Source organism: Saccopteryx bilineata, chromosome 6, assembly GCF_036850765.1.
Source record: "Saccopteryx bilineata isolate mSacBil1 chromosome 6, mSacBil1_pri_phased_curated, whole genome shotgun sequence".
NCBI lineage: Eukaryota > Metazoa > Chordata > Mammalia > Chiroptera > Emballonuridae > Saccopteryx > Saccopteryx bilineata.
This window is the reverse complement of record NC_089495.1, coordinates 196,239,723-196,255,174: the sequence shown is the minus strand read 5'-3', so window position 1 is coordinate 196,255,174 and position 15,452 is coordinate 196,239,723. Positions and strand designations below refer to the sequence as shown.

At 47.5% G+C, this 15,452-nt stretch overlaps 1 protein-coding gene across 1 annotated transcript; it reads left to right on the top strand.

Moving 5' to 3' along the window:
- Positions 1 to 389: 389 nt before the first annotated feature.
- On the top strand, positions 390 to 4,631 carry SRSF6 (serine and arginine rich splicing factor 6). Its single transcript, XM_066235340.1, has 6 exons — positions 390 to 651; positions 881 to 1,029; positions 2,332 to 2,456; positions 2,565 to 2,773; positions 3,398 to 3,481; positions 3,585 to 4,631. Exons 1-6 carry the CDS (start codon positions 545 to 547, stop codon positions 3,946 to 3,948), a joined length of 1,038 nt encoding a protein of 345 aa, XP_066091437.1. The 5' UTR covers positions 390 to 544; the 3' UTR covers positions 3,949 to 4,631.
- Positions 4,632 to 15,452: the final 10,821 nt, after the last annotated feature.

Below are 15,452 nucleotides of genomic sequence, written 5' to 3'. Positions count from 1 at the left end.
GCAAGAATGGGCAAGCCTCGTACTAAGGGACCAATCGAGACCACAAAGACCTAGTATGACAATCCCAAGGACCAATGAAAGACGGGGTTTCTCCTAGTCCGCCTCCCAAGCGCCAGTCCCAAAGAGATCACGCGGAGGAAAGCTTTTGGAAAGTACGAATTAGAAGACAAGTCCGCGTCAGGACGACGGGATACTGCCCTTACAGAGATAGTGGAGTAAATTCTGTGAGCAAGTAGAACAGCACTTTCTGGAAATCTCGCGGTCGGCGTACCCGCAGATCACCCTCGAGCAGAGGGCTCTACCGCAATAAGGCGCGGGAGGCTACGTGCTGCGCACTGACGTAACGCGCCGGCCCCGCCCCAGCCGCCCGCCCTTATAGCGTAACACTGGCGCGCGCGCACACCATTGTGTGGCTGGACTTGGCCGCCGCTGTCGTGGAAGGCGCGTGTTTGGGCCCTAGACGTCTCCACAGCCGCACCGCGGCTCCTGCCTTGCGGTCCACCGTTCGACTGCCAGCCCTCGGGGGCCCTCGCCCGCCACGGACATGCCGCGCGTCTACATAGGACGCCTTAGCTACCACGTCCGGGAGAAGGACATCCAGCGCTTTTTCAGTGGCTATGGCCGCCTCCTCGAAATAGACCTTAAAAATGGGTGAGTTGGCACCTGGGCACCTGTGTCATTCCGCAGCGCCTCGCGCCTGGCATCGGCGGGGCACTCCAAAAGAAAATAGCCGATCAAGGCCGCGGCGCCGCGTCGCACGGCCTCCAAGATGGCGGCGGCGCGAGGCCGCGGGAGCGCGCGAGGGGGCGGGGCCGCGTGCGTGTCCCTGTCCTAATGCCCCTATCCCCCCGCCCGTCCCTATCCTCGCACCGCCCCCTAGGTACGGCTTCGTGGAGTTCGAGGACTCCCGCGACGCCGACGACGCCGTTTACGAGCTGAACGGCAAGGATCTCTGCGGCGAGCGTGTGATCGTGGAGCACGCCCGGGGCCCGCGCCGCGATCGCGACGGCTACAGCTACGGAAGCCGCAGTGAGTTCCACCCCCCCAGCGCGCTCCGCGCCTTTGGGACCAGGGGGCGGGCGCAGGCGTAGAAGGGGCGGGGTGGGGCCTCCCAGCCCGGGCAGCCGCGATGGGCGGGGTCGTTTGACACAGGTGTCCCAGAGACCCGCAGCCTTCGCGACTGCCGGGAGGGGCAGCCCCTGGACGCCGGAGCGCGGAGGTTGGGTTATGGGGTTTGCTTAGTCAGAGTTTGGGTATTTGGGGTTTCTTTGCTAAGTTGGGAGGGGGTGGCTTGTTCTGGGCCCCTGTCAGCACTGTCGTGGCCTCTGCCCACGGAGGAAGTGAGGGATGATTGTATTTGTTGTATCTCCCTCGCTTACCTGTCAGTGCGTTAGTCAGAAATGTGACTGTCTTAGAGTAGAAGTTTGGGGGCAGGGTGGGATGGAGTTGGGGTGGGGACGGGCAATGGGGGGGGGGGTTTAAGTGTAGATCTTAATATATTGAGTTATTAAAATTGACAGGGGCCGAAGAAAATTGTATATTGACTTAATGTGGTATTGACCACAAGTAGATCTAAGTAAGCTTCATGCTATATTTGAACTAATGGGGGCATGTTACTGGGAGGAGTTGGGGGGAGGGTTATGTGAAATGTTTGATGTTGAAATTGTTGCATGTTGAATTCAAACTTTTTAACAAGTCCTTGATGTTTCAATTTGAAAGTGACCAATGGGGCTGAGGCTGTGTCCACTGAGGCTAAGATGACTGCCTTTCCTGATTGGCCTTGGCTTTTCCATACATTGTGTGACCCTTGCCCTATGACCCTTTGGCTGACCTTACCGGAAGCCATGACGACAGCAGCCTTTTGCCATTAGACGCAGGGTGATGGTGAGGATTCCAAGGGTTAGACAAAACTGGTTAATCTGAACTAGGTGACTGTTACCTTGCGTGTTTTGTGGCCAAACCACCACCAAAACCTCACACTGTGATGTAAGTACTTAGTGTAACTAGTAAACATTTTTGTAAAATGTAGAAATGCATGTAATCAGTTAAGTTTTATATTTTACAATGTTCTGTAAAATAAAACTTAGCGAGGTAAATTGAATAAAGGAGCAGTCACTCTCTAACAGATTGTAGGAGAAGTTTAGTTGGATTTAGTCTATTTGGCTTGCCCTTAATTTAATTTGTGGCAAATCACAACTGTATCAAAGGTTTAGCAGTATAATAGCAAAGTCCTACTCCAGTAAATAAAAGTTGATAATGTTTGTACTAACTTTCAAAAAAATGTGTCCCTGTCATTACAAAGCATCTAATTGTTTTCTTCATGTGATAAAGGTGGAGGAGGTGGATACAGCAGTCGGAGAACTTCTGGCAGAGACAAATATGGACCACCTGTTCGTACAGAATTCAGGCTTATTGTAGAAAATCTTTCTAGTCGCTGCAGTTGGCAAGATTTAAAGGTATGTGCTATGATTCAAAATAAAAGTGATACTAATGTTTAAAGGGTAGGCTTTTTTTCTTTGGGTTTTTGCGTCTGACCTGTCTTGTGGCTGTTTGTTTTTTTTTAGGATTTCATGAGACAGGCAGGTGAAGTTACTTATGCAGATGCTCACAAAGAACGCACAAACGAAGGAGTGATTGAGTTTCGCTCCTACTCGGACATGAAGCGTGCTTTAGATAAACTAGATGGAACAGAAATTAATGGCAGAAATATTAGGCTCATTGAAGATAAAGCACGAACAAGCCATAGGCGGTCTTATTCTGGAAGCAGATCAAGGTAACTTGTAGGGTAATGGAGAGGGGAGGAAACAATATTTGCCAAAAACAAAGAATTCAAATGGGAGTATTTTAATTGATGCTTAATTGAAGTTAGGTCAGTTTTTGGCTGCATCGTTGGGTTCTTTTCAGATTTTTTTTTTTTTTTTTTTTTTTTTTTTTTTTTTTTTTTTTTTCATTTTTCTGAAGCTGGAAACGGGGAGAGACAGTCAGACAGACTCCCGCATGCGCCCGACCGGGATCCACCCGGCACGCCCACCAGGGGCGATGCTCTGCCCATCCTGGGCGTCGCCATGTTGCGACCAGAGCCACTCTAGCGCCTGAGGCAGAGGCCACAGAGCCATCCCCAGCGCCCGGGCCATCTTTGCTCCAATGGAGCCTTGGCTGCGGGAGGGGAAGAGAGAGACAGAGGAAAGCACGGCGGAGGGGTGGAGAAGCAAATGGGCGCTTCTCCCGTGTGCCCTGGCCGGGAATCGAACCCGGGTCCTCCGCACGCTAGGCCAACGCTCTACCGCTGAGCCAACCGGCCAGGGCTTGATGGGTTTAAATTGTAAGCAATTACATTTTGTTGGTTTGTAAGTGGCACAGACGTGTTGAGATGAAGATTTTGTCCTGGTTCATACAGGTCACGGTCTAGAAGGAGATCACGAAGTAGGAGTCGCAGGAGCAGCCGCAGTCGATCACGAAGTGTCTCAAAAAGTCGCTCCAGGTAAGTAATGATGGGTCTTCTCTGAATGTTACTGTACTTGTTTGCAGAGTACTTTTGTGTTCTGGCAAGGTATTGAAAGAGAAATCTGGCTTTTCTTGTTCAGATCCAGGTCTCGAAGCAAAGGTCGATCACGATCTCGGTCAAAAGGCAGGAAATCTAGGTCAAAGAGCAAATCGAAGCCCAAGTCTGATCGCGGCTCCCGTTCACACTCTCGAAGCAGGTCAAAGGATGAGTATGAGAAATCTCAAAGCAGGTCTCGTTCTCGGTCTCGCTCCCCCAAAGAAAATGGAAAAGGTGACATAAAGTCAAAATCTAGATCGAGGAGCCAGTCTCGTTCTCATTCTCCCCTACCTGCTCCACCCTCAAAGGCCCATTCTGTGTCCCCTGCACCAAAAAGAGCTACAAGATCCCGCTCTAGGTCCCATTCAAAGTCAAGGTCACGGTCCAGATCGAGTTCCAGAGATTAACCCAGAACTCGCCATTCTTGCACACTGTTATGGGACACTTTCCTACTTGCTTAGGCGTTCTTCTTCCATGTTTGTACTTGGCCTCTTCTGCAAGAGGAATCTTCTGAAAACAAGGGCACACAGAATATTGATTTGTGGCCAAATTTGATGAAAAAGATAAGGGTTCTAACAAAATGGTGGCATGAAGACCTCCTCCCTTCTTTTTAGAATTAAGATAACTTTGATTTTATAGCTTTTGAGCTAAAATAACTTTTGTAAAGATTAAGCTCATTTAGATTTTTTTTAAGTATTTCAGCAGGATCTGCTGCAAGGGTTTTGTTGTTTTATTTGCTTACTTTTAAATTTAAACCTTTTCAGGCTTTGGGTACTTAAGGCTTTAGAGGGAGAACCCATTTTCAATGATATTGGCTTTTTATAAAGCCTGAGTTATGTAAGATTTCAATAAAAATTTGCTACCAAGATGATTGCCTTATTGACTAGGTCACTATTAATTCCTTTAAATATTGATACTCTCCGTTTGTGAAAACAATGTAAAATTCTACTTAAATGTAAAACAAGGCAAACCTCAGACCAGCAATAAATTATTCAATTTGGATAACATTGATTTGTTAATCAAATTTGCCAAAGTCATTGTAACTACCCGTTTAACAATTTAAGTTAAAAATAAAATATTTTGTAGTCAATCTGTTTTACAATTTTGCCTATATTAATGGATTTTGAATAATGAAGCCTTATTTTCTTTACTTTGGTACTTTTTAATTTAGATGTTTATAAGAAATCGGGGTTTTTTTCCAATATAAACTGCAGAATTTCGAGTAGAAACTGGTGCCTATAATTATAGTTCATTGTTTTGCCAATTTGAAAGAACACAAGTGAATGACTTTGAAAGAGGCAAGCCTCCACTGCTCTTCAGATTTGAGTGTTTTAAGGACAAGTTAGTTTAAGACTTGGCTTTGACCAAAGTTCTCTTATTTTTTTAAGGGAAGAAGAAAAACTTAAAGAGGGTATGGGGATTTTATAAGGTGGAATTTGACCCTAAAAATAGGACACATCTCATGTTAGTGTTACACCATGGTGTAATAAGCAGGTTTGTCCACAGGGTTAGCTGGCCTGTAGTGGATATAGGTAAATTCCTACGCTTGTAAAAGCTTTCTAGAAATAGCAAAGACCAACTTCATAAAAAGCTAGTCTTATTCCGTGTCTGCAGACCTACGTCATTAGATAGCTAAACCACTATAGCATTGGCCCCCTTGAGAAAGGAGTTGACTGGTAAAATGTTTAGTTCCTTGCTAACTGGCAAGTTGAATTGACAGGTTCTACAGTATGCCACATACTGATCTCTGACTAGGTGGTGTATTAAGCTGATAGAGAGCAAAAGAGAAGTGAGCAACATCTTGATTCCCTTCCTTTTACCTGACTGTTTATGACACCATAGTGCCTTTATGGCCAGTTTAGGTCCTGCCTGCTCCTGTGTTGCTGTTTTTCATCTTTGGTATCTCCCCCACTTTGTTAACCTATTTTATTTATGCTTTATCTCCTCAATAAAATGCTTACCGAGGGAAAGGCTTGTTTTGAATTTATTGTGTATTCCCATTTAGTGCCAGATTCTTGTCAAGTGGTCCATTTGAATTATAGTTGCTGTTCCTGACTTGTTTTCAGTTCATAAATAATGAGTTTGGGATCAACCTAGTCCTTGGTCCTTTTTGTACTTCAGTGTCATCCATGAGTTATATATGAAAATTACTTAGAACCATACCGTAATAAATACCACCTGCCAGCTAGTAGTATTAAGGCTTAAAAATAGTAAATCTTTTTAATATTAACTTTTACTTTCACAAAAAATTTACCCATTTTGTAGCAATTTGAACAGTTTCCATGACACTTATTTCTCAGATAAACTAGGAAGCATTGACTGTCTTTTCTAAAGTCCTTAGTTTAGGCTTGGAGCACTCTAAATGTTGGCTATTTACCTTTATTTCTGAAAACGTTATCTGACCTCTCCCAATTTTATTCCTGTGGCAGTGTATGTTTCTTAAGTTCTGGTATAATTACAAAGGTAATACAGACTTGGACTGTGCAGTATCTCCTTTAGAGCCCCTCTTACTGAGGTAGCCACTGTTGTATCTGTATCTGCCCTGACTTCTCTGGTCACTGCCTGTGGGCTACAATAAGCTGTTCATACCTTGAGTTGTGTTGTGCAACTTGTTTTTTACTTAGGGTATACACTAATGCATAGATCTACTGTAGTTTTTATTTATTGTATTGACCTTAGAGGGGGTGGGGGAACACATAGTCATCTATATGTTCCCTGATGGAATCAGCCTGGCAACCTCTGCTTCAGGATGATGCTCTAACCTCTTGGTCAGCAAACTGCGGCTCACGAACCACAAGCAGCTCTTTGGCCCCTTGAGTGTTGCTCTTCTACAAAATACTATGTGCGGGCGCTGCCTCGATAAGGAATGTACCAGCCTATATAGTTTAAGTTTTAAAAAATTTGGCTCTCAAAAGAAATTTCAGTCGTACTGTTGATACTTGGTTCTGTTGACTAATGAGTTTGCCGACCACTGCTGGAACCAACCAGGCTATCCAGCCAGGGCCTAAGGTAGCTTTCTGAGGCAGCAGCCGCATCCAGAATAGATGCACATTTGTATCCCAGCCACCATGTATGCTTCCATTTGTTAAAAAGATTAGTGCAGGCCCTGGCTGGTTGGCTCAGCGGTAGAGCGTCGGCCTGGCGTGCGGGGGGACCCGGGTTCGATTCCCGGCCAGGGCACACAGGAGAAGTGCCCATTTGCTTCTCCACCCCCACCCCCTCCTTCCTCTCTGTCTCTCTCTTCCCCTCCCGCAGCCAAGGCTCCATTGGAGCAAAGATGGCCCAGGCGCTGGGGATGGCTCCTTGGCCTCTGCCCCAGGCGCTAGAGTGGCTCTGGTCGCGGCAGAGCGACGCCCCCTGGTGGGCGTGCCAGGTGGATCCTGGTCGGGTGCATGTGGGAGTCTGTCTGACTGTCTCTCCCCGTTTCCAGCTTCAGAAAAGTACAAAAATAAATAAATAAGTAAATAAATAAATAAAAAGATTAGTGCATACAGTTACGTAATTGGCCTTTGAGATCTGAAATAGCTTATTTAGAATGATCATACCTGGCTGTCCTGCAGCAACCCCACAAATGGGCCTCCAGTATAGTACTCAGTAAGTGATGAGAAGACACAGGAATGGAGGTTCGGCAATCCAAACAGCCCGACTTGTGGTGCTGTGGAGAACTACCTGGGACACCTTGCGGTGTTCATTGCTGCTGGTTTGGTCAGACCTTTCCAGAGGGCAGAGCCAGGGAACCATTGCTTATTCGTCAGGCCACAGAGCTCATGTTACTTTCTGCTCTTGTGAAGGTCCTCAGGCTAAACAGCCCCTTGACCCTGTCTCAGTGCAACAGTTCTGAATTCCCTAACCACATCAGTTCTTTTGTACTCTGTGAGTGTCCTTCTAAGTGAGGCGCTCTACTCGCCACACCACTCCCCAGTTCTAACCTCAGTGTTAGTACGTGACCTCTCAGCCCTTAGTAGGTGTTTCCTCAGCTGAATTCTGGGCCAGTTCTGGCAAAAAGGTGAGGAAACAACCCTGCAGAATCCCTTCTGTACATTAAGAAGGTTTAAGGCAGATAATGGATCATCGTCCTCTGTATAATAGGCATAGAGGAAGAAGGAGATTCAGAACCTAAATTTCAGTGTGATTGTTGAGTAGACAACAGCAGTATCATTGGACTGAACAAATAAATTACAGCTTTCATTCACCTTTGCTATATATAGATCAGTGCTTTTCGACTGTTTTGCAGTTGGGAACTGATGAAAATTATTTCTGGGACCACAAGCCAGAAATTACCCTGAGCATATGCTAATTCAACTAAGATTATTAGGTCTGTAATCATCACAACAGCAGGGTGATTAACTCTTTTGTGGACCAGTCTATACTGACGGTTGGAAAACACTAATGATGACATTGCCTCTGCAGACCTAGCAGGAACTAAAGCCTCTCCAGCTGTGGCTGTGATTTTAGTAAGATGATTGATGCTCATAGGTGTTTTCAGGAAGCACTTTGAATCACCATAGTCCAAAGTCACATTCTCTAAACACTTTAATTAAAGGCCTCACTGAATGTATGGTAGATTAGATTACTGTCGACACCTTGATCTTGGCCCAGCGAAACACATTTTGGACTTCTGATCTCCAGAACTGTTAGGTAAATTTATGTTGTTTTAAGCCACTGAATTTGTAGTAGTTTATTACTGCAGCTACAGGAAATAACAGGACAGAAGGCTTAAGAAGCACTTGCACAGCCAGTGGCACAGTAGGCAGAGCATCATCCCAGAGTGCCAAGGTCACCAGCTCGATCCTGAGGACAATGGCTTGACCCCAAGTTTGCTGGCTCAAGTCCTATTCAGGGCAGGTATGAGAAGCAATTAATAGTTGTACAACTAAGTAGAACCGTGAACTGATGCTTCTCTCTGTCAGATCAAGGTGGGGGAGCAGAGCACACAGTTGGGCTCATTTTTTTTGCATCTCTGCCATCGCTATGAGAATAATGTATGTTATACCATGATGCTATGAAGGTGACTGTGACCATCAGCACTTCATAAGATCAGTTACTTGACCAGCTTGACTTTTTTGTTTTTAAAATTTTATTCGTTGAGCCTGACCAGGCGGCGCAGTGGGTAGAACATCAAACTGGGATGTAGACGACCCAGATGGGAAACCCCAAGGTCGCCAGCTTGAGCGTGGGGTCACTGGCTTGAGTGTTGGATCATAGACATGAATGACCCCATGGTCACTGGCTTGAGCAAGGGGTCATTCGCTCTCCTGTAGTCCCCCAGTCAAGGTACATATGAGAAAGCAATCAATAAACAACTAAGGTACGGCAACAAAGAATTGATGCTTCTCATCTTTCTCCCCTCTTGTCTGTCCCTATCTGCCCCTCTCTCTGTCTCTATCACAAAAAATATATTCTATTCCCAGATTTGAGAGAGAGAGGGAGTGGGGGGAGCAGGAAGCACGAACTCGTAGGAGTCACTTCCCATATTTTCCCTGAAGAGGCAAGCCTGGGGTTTCAAACCAGCAACCTCAGCATTCCAGGTTAACACCCCATCCAGTGCACCACCACAGGTCAGGCTACTGTTAGTTTTTAATCAGAATGGTGGTCTCTGAAAGATGTCCATGTCCTAACTCAGGGGTCAGGAACCTATAGCTCGTGAGCCAGATGTGGCTCTTTTGATGGCTGCATCTAGCTCACAGACAAATCTTTAATAAGAAAAATAATAACGTTAAAAATATGAAACATTCTCATGTATTACAATCCATTTCCTTCCGCTCATGTTCATGGTTGCAGGTGGCTGGAGCCAATCACAGCTGTCCTCTGGGACAACACCAAATTTTTATTGGATAATGCGTAACATACACAGGTCATTGTATGGCTCTCATGGAATTACATTTTAAAATATGTGGCATTCAGGGCTCTCTCAGCCACAAAAAGGTTCCTGACCCCTGTCCTAACTCCTGGAACCCATGAATATGTTATATGCCAAAGGGAGACTAAGGTTGCAGATAAAATTTAATTTGCTGATCAGCTGACCTTAAAATGAGATAATCCTGAATTATTTGGGTGGCCCAACATAATCACAAGGGTCCTTAAAAGAGAAAGAAGGTAAGAGTCACAGTGACGTAAAGTGGCATTTACAGTCCATTTCTGGCTTTGATGATGGAGTCAAAGGCCATAAACTAAGGAAGGTGCAGAGCCTCTGCTGACACCTTGAGACCCAGTGAGACCCACTTTGGACCTCTGACCTCGAGAACTACAAGATAGATTGGTGTTTTAAGCTAGTAACCTTGTGGTGATGTGTATTTAGCAGCATTAGTAAACTAATACAACTTGATCAACTGATTCTTTTTTGTTGGGTGCCTCAGCATCATCATAAAACATGAATCCTGACAGTATGTTGAGAACAAGTTTCAGATATTTAGCAGGGTGGGTAAAAGAAACAGCTGGGGCTCTGGCACTCACTGAGATAAAATTTTCTAGTGATTATAAATATAAGCATCAATTCCCAAAGTCGGATAGAAATTTTTTCAGTCTGTGGTGTGCTGGATAAAATACAGCCATACTCAGGGAGAAAAGCGGATTGAAGCTACTCGTGTTTGGTGGAAACTTGGGCCTCCCCTGCCTTTCCCACCAGGGGGCCCACAAGTATATGTTCCAGGGGTTGGGGGTGTCCAGTCTTTATATACCGGGTTTAGTTCCAACTCCCAGTATCACATGGACCCAATATCCCACCGCCTGTCATCATGTGTGGGATGAACCCAAGTCCCTAGCAGCTGGTTCCTGTCTCTACCCAGTAACTACCTCCTGGACAAGGGAGGCATCAGCACTCCGTGCTCTGTTTGCCGCTCTGTTTTTGGCTCCTGCTGATTTTCCTTTCTTATAAGTTCAGCAATGAATTTACTTTCCTCCCTTCTTAGCATGCTTGCTTGCTTCCTTTCTTGTAATATTTTATCCAGGGTTTTGGGGATGTTTGTGTTTGAAAGGACTCCTCCCTATTGCAAAGTCTGCCATGCTGCTGGAACCAAAAGTGTTTTCACACTTACATAAAAAGGCACATCCTGCCTTACCAGGTGGTGGCGCAATGGATAGAGCATCGGACTGGGATGTGGAAGACCCAGGTTCGAGACCCCGAGGTCGCCAGCTTGAGCGCAGGCTCACATGGTTTGAGCAAGGCTCACCGGCTTGAGCCCAAGGCTGCTGGCTCAAGCAAGGGGTCACTCGGTCTGCTGTAGCCCCCCGGTCAAGGCACATATGAGAAAGCAATCAATGAACAACTAAGGAGCTGCAACGATGAATTGATGTTTCTCATCTCTCCCTTCCTGTCTGTCTGTCCCTATCTGTCCCTCTCTCTGACTCTTTGTCTCTGCCACACACACACACACACAAAGGTTAAAAACAAGGCACATCCTGATGATTTTCCTGAAATATATGAACTGCCCCAATGGTGAATTAAAACCTGTAGAAACAGAAAGGTGTGGGCTGCTCACAAACAAGTTTTCTCGGTGTTTCTAGTCATCAATATTTTTGAAGAATTGGAGTCCATTCTTGGTTAGGGGGTTGACTTGGAGAAGATACTGGGCCTCTTAACTTGTAAAAGGGAGCTGTGACTTGAGAAAAGGATTGGACTTGTTCAGTTCCTCCCGAGGGCACACTAAACCAGCTGAACAAACTGGCTGTATAAGAGGCAGAACCTTCTCCAAATCACATCAGCTGGGGCAGGGCCTTCCATCCCTGAAGGTGTTCGTGCAAGCCAGCTCACCCAAGGTGTGAAGAACAACATACTGTTAATGAGCAGAAAAATAGTATCTCAGCAACTCAAATTTATGTTGTTCATTTCAGGGTTCTCCAGCTCAGACTCTGCTGGTCTGTCTTAATCACTGTCTCCAGGATGCATGTTGCTGAGAAGCCATGTTTGTGTAGCTTCACCACTTTCTTTTAATCATCTGAAATCCTAAAATAAACCCTTTGGAATCCGGAACAAGCACAGCCTGGGGGTAGAGATGAGGAAAAAAAATGAGTGGATGGTTGTGTGTGTACTGGTGTGTAAAAAGAAACCTATTGTTATGGCAACCAGCATCCTCAACTGATGCAATCCTGTTCCCAATATTTTGAGATGTGATTAAAAACTGGCTTCACAGCAAGGAAGAACACATGTAACTCATTGGCGTAGCAACCAGAATAGTTAGGTGCTGCGTACATTTAAACCTGGTGCTCACAACAATTTGGGGAATTTGCCTATAATTAATTAGGAACAGTTTTTCTCATTAGGACTTGAAATCAGGAGCCTGGAGGTCCCACCTGTGGCCACCACCTTAAAGGATTAGATTAAAAGCATTGGTGTGGGAGGAGGGACTGGGGCTATGGAATGTATCAAGAAGTGCTGTTTTTATCTGCATGCAGTACATCATTCAGTCAATCAATAGACATTTATTGAGCACCAATTCAGCATCCAGCTCTGTGTTGGGTGCTAGGAATACAAAAACTAATGTTTCCTTCCCTTCCCTTCTCCTTCCTCCTTTCCTTCCTTCCTTCCTTCATTTTATTTATTGATTTTACAGAGAGCGGGGGAGGGCGGCAGTGGAGGATGGAGCGAGAAGTCTCCTTTCTGCCTTGACCAGGCAAGCCCTCTTGAATTACACAAATCTGTGTTAAGTTATAGCTGTGACATGTAAGAAAGAGAAGTATTTTCTGCCACAGGAACCAATAAAGGGAGATTTGACTAGTTATATCTTGTGGAGGCAAAGAGATAGATCAGCTAAGGAACTTGAAGCATAGAGGAGCATTGACTTGCTCAAGGCAACACCTCAACAGGAATGGTTACTAAAAACAACCATATGCCAGGAAGTAGGTAACTGTTCTTACAAATGAAGAAATGAAGGAAGGACCAGGAGCATCAAGTGATGTGACCCAGGTCACACTCTCAGCCAATGTAAGTGGAATCATCCAAATGCAGGAGCAGTTTTAATACCGCCTTTAACCGGGGCAGGGCCAAGGTCAGAACCCACGCCGCGCGTGGCCTGCTTAGGTCACAGACCACTAACTCTCGGGACGTTTCAAGAAGCTCCCTGGCTCCCTTTCTGCAGGCAGAAGGCAGGAGCAGGGGGAAGGCTTTGGATAGTGCAGCTACCCGGCCGAGGGGCTTGCAGGAGTGTAGCCTCATCTTCCGCCACTGCCTTCTCAGCTTGGGGGACCACCAGGCTCATTCTTCCATCTGGGTGGTGTGTGCACCCGCCTGCGCGCTGCTGGCTGTGGCTGGCAGAAAAAGTCTCCATCTGCCTACGCCGCGCAACAGTCGGGCCCCAGGAGGGAAGGGACTTTAGGCCCACGCGGCCAGACCTCGCAGGAAGGCAAGAAGAGGGCTCGGGTGCTGCCCAACCCGCAGGCCCGCTCCCCTCAAATCAGTGCCGCGCGCGGTCCGCGCCCGCGTTCTGCAGGGAAGCGGGCCCGCCCCCCAGTGCGCGCAGGCGCGTGCCGCGCTGGGCTCGGACCGTGGGTCCGCGCTGGGCTGCCACAGGCTGGCCTCGCAGGTAGGGAGACCGCAGGCCAGTGGGCTCGGACCCGGGGGGTGGGAGCGCCGCGCACCCCGGCCCCGCCTCGCCTCGCCTCTCACGGTGAGGGACCGGGTCTGCGGCCCCGGTGCGCCGCTCCTTCCCAGCACCTCCGGCGGGGGGCGCGGGCTAGGGCAGAGGCTCGGGAGAGCGGGAGCCGAAGGGAGTCTGGCGGAGTGCGGAGGGCCGGGCGGGTGCGGGGCTGGAGGGCGTCCGCCCTGCTGCTGCGGGCCGGGATCTGGAGGCTGGGAGAGAGGAGGCTTCGTTTTTAGAGAAATGCTATCAATTAAGAGTTGTTGTTGTTTTTTTTTATTAATGGCAGGGTGTATAGTAGAGGGCGGGGTTTTGGAAATAGGTCATTTGGCAAACTTTCTCTTTCCTTCCGTTCATTTCTGATTTTGATAACGGAAAATGGGATAATTATTATTTTTGCCATAAAGGAAAGAATAAAAAGAATTCCGCCATTTTGGCGTTTTAAAAAGTAATCGTTCTGCGGGACTGACGGATCACTGATCGCCTGCGTCCCCTCGCACCCCCCGCCGCCGTCTATACTAGTCCTGGAGGACTCGGAAAGAAGGCAGACTGCGCGTCCCGAGCCTGGAACCCTCTTCCATCTCCTCGGGCGTCCCGGCCGCGCCGGGGGTATCTGGGGCGCTAGCTTCCAACCCCCGACATCTAGAGCGAGGGCATTTATTGAGCGTCTGTTGTACACGAGGAGGCCTTGAAGGGCAAAGTGTGGCGGGAACCTTGGTCGACAGACAGACCAAGAGAAAATAAACACAGCATATTCACTCAATAAATGTTTACTGAGCGTCTGCTATGTGCCAGACACAGCTCTGGGCTGGGGATCCGACGGTTGTTTGAGCTCGGGTTCCCTGGAAACAGATTCCTTGAGAGGGAGGCTTGAGTACGGGGTTTATTGGGGTACCCTTGGGAATATCACCCGTAGAGAAGGAAGGACAGCAGAGTGGTTGGGCAAAGAAGTTGAACCGCCCTTGTGGTCTCAACAGAAGCCTCGCCTGTCCCGAGGGAAGCGCTGGAGGCGAGATCGCCTTGCAGAAGTGTCCTACTGAGGCAAGGTGGCGGGGCCTTCCTACCCGGTATCAACTAATCAACTAGATGCTTCCAAGAGAGGACACTTGGGCGAGGCGGCTCCCCTGGCTGAGGACAATTCCGAGAGAAGCTGACGGCTGAGGGCTACCAGTGACAGCCTTCAGAGTAGCTGGGACCTCCCCCTTTACCGCCTCCTCCCCGAGCCTCTGAGCAGCACAGGAGGAAATGGTTTTCTAGTCCCTAAGGCAAGAAAGGCTAAGCCATTTATGGATTTCAGTACCACTTGTTTCTTATATTATTCACTCTTTGCTCCCAGATCTGTGATTCATTCATTCAGCGACTATTTGTGCAGTGCAATCTCTGGGTCAGGCTCTTTGCACACCAGTTGCTCTGTTCTGTCTCTGAGGGAGACGGAGAAGTTAACGCATAGTTCGATGGTGGTGCAATGGAGCACAGGAGAGGGAGTGATGAACTTTGTTTTGGGGGGTGGATTCTGGAAGTTACTCAAGCTGCATCTTGAAGGATGATTAGGAATTTTCCAGAAATACGGGATGTGGAAAGGTACCAAGCAAAAGGAGCAGCATGTGCAGAAGCCACAAAAGTGGGGTTCTGAAGGTGTGACCGGACTGCAAGGGTAGGAGTGGACCGATTCCTTGCACCTGGCTCAGGCCCTGGAGTCACATCAGACTAGTTGTACTTCTGTGTGGACCTAGTGGGACATTGTGTATGAAAATGCTGTGTTAGCTGCGAATATAGAGGTGGTAGCAGCAAAGGAGGGGTGAATTCAAATCCTAGAGAAGGCGGTTCCAGGCCTCAGAAAAGTTAACGGTCTAGTTAGGGAGAAAGAGCATAGAAATAGCAAGTGCTGCTAGCCAGGAACCCACAACCATGTGTGATGGGGACATCCCAACATCACAGGTGCACTGGATGACCCTCCCCTCTCCTGCACAGTCAAGGACTTATCTTCCAGAATGATTCTTTCTTTCTTTTTTTTTTTTACAGAGACAGAGAGAGAGTCAGAGAGAGGGATAGATAGGGACAGACAGACAGGTACGGAGAGAGATGAGAAGCATCAATCATCAGCTTTTCGTGGCAACACCTTAGTTGTTCATTGATTGCTTTCTCATATGTGCCTTGACCGTGGGGCTACAGCAGACCAAGTAACCCCTTGCTTGAGCCAGCGACCTTGGGTCCAAGCTGGTGAGTTTTGCTCAAACCAGATGAGCCCGCGCTCAAGCTGGGAATCTTGGGGTCTCGAACCTGGGTTTTCTGCATCCCAGTCCGATGCTCTATCCACTGCGCCACCGTCTGGTCAGGCC

Excerpts from the sequence above, each read along its gene's own strand:
- SRSF6 (XM_066235340.1), top strand. The coding sequence starts at position 545 with ATGCCGCGCGTCTACATAGGACGCCTTAGCTACCACGTCCGGGAGAAG. Across the intron at positions 652-880 it reads GAAATAGACCTTAAAAATGG|GTACGGCTTCGTGGAGTTCG; the intron begins GTGAGTTGGCAC and ends ACCGCCCCCTAG. Across the intron at positions 1,030-2,331 it reads CTACAGCTACGGAAGCCGCA|GTGGAGGAGGTGGATACAGC; the intron begins GTGAGTTCCACC and ends CATGTGATAAAG.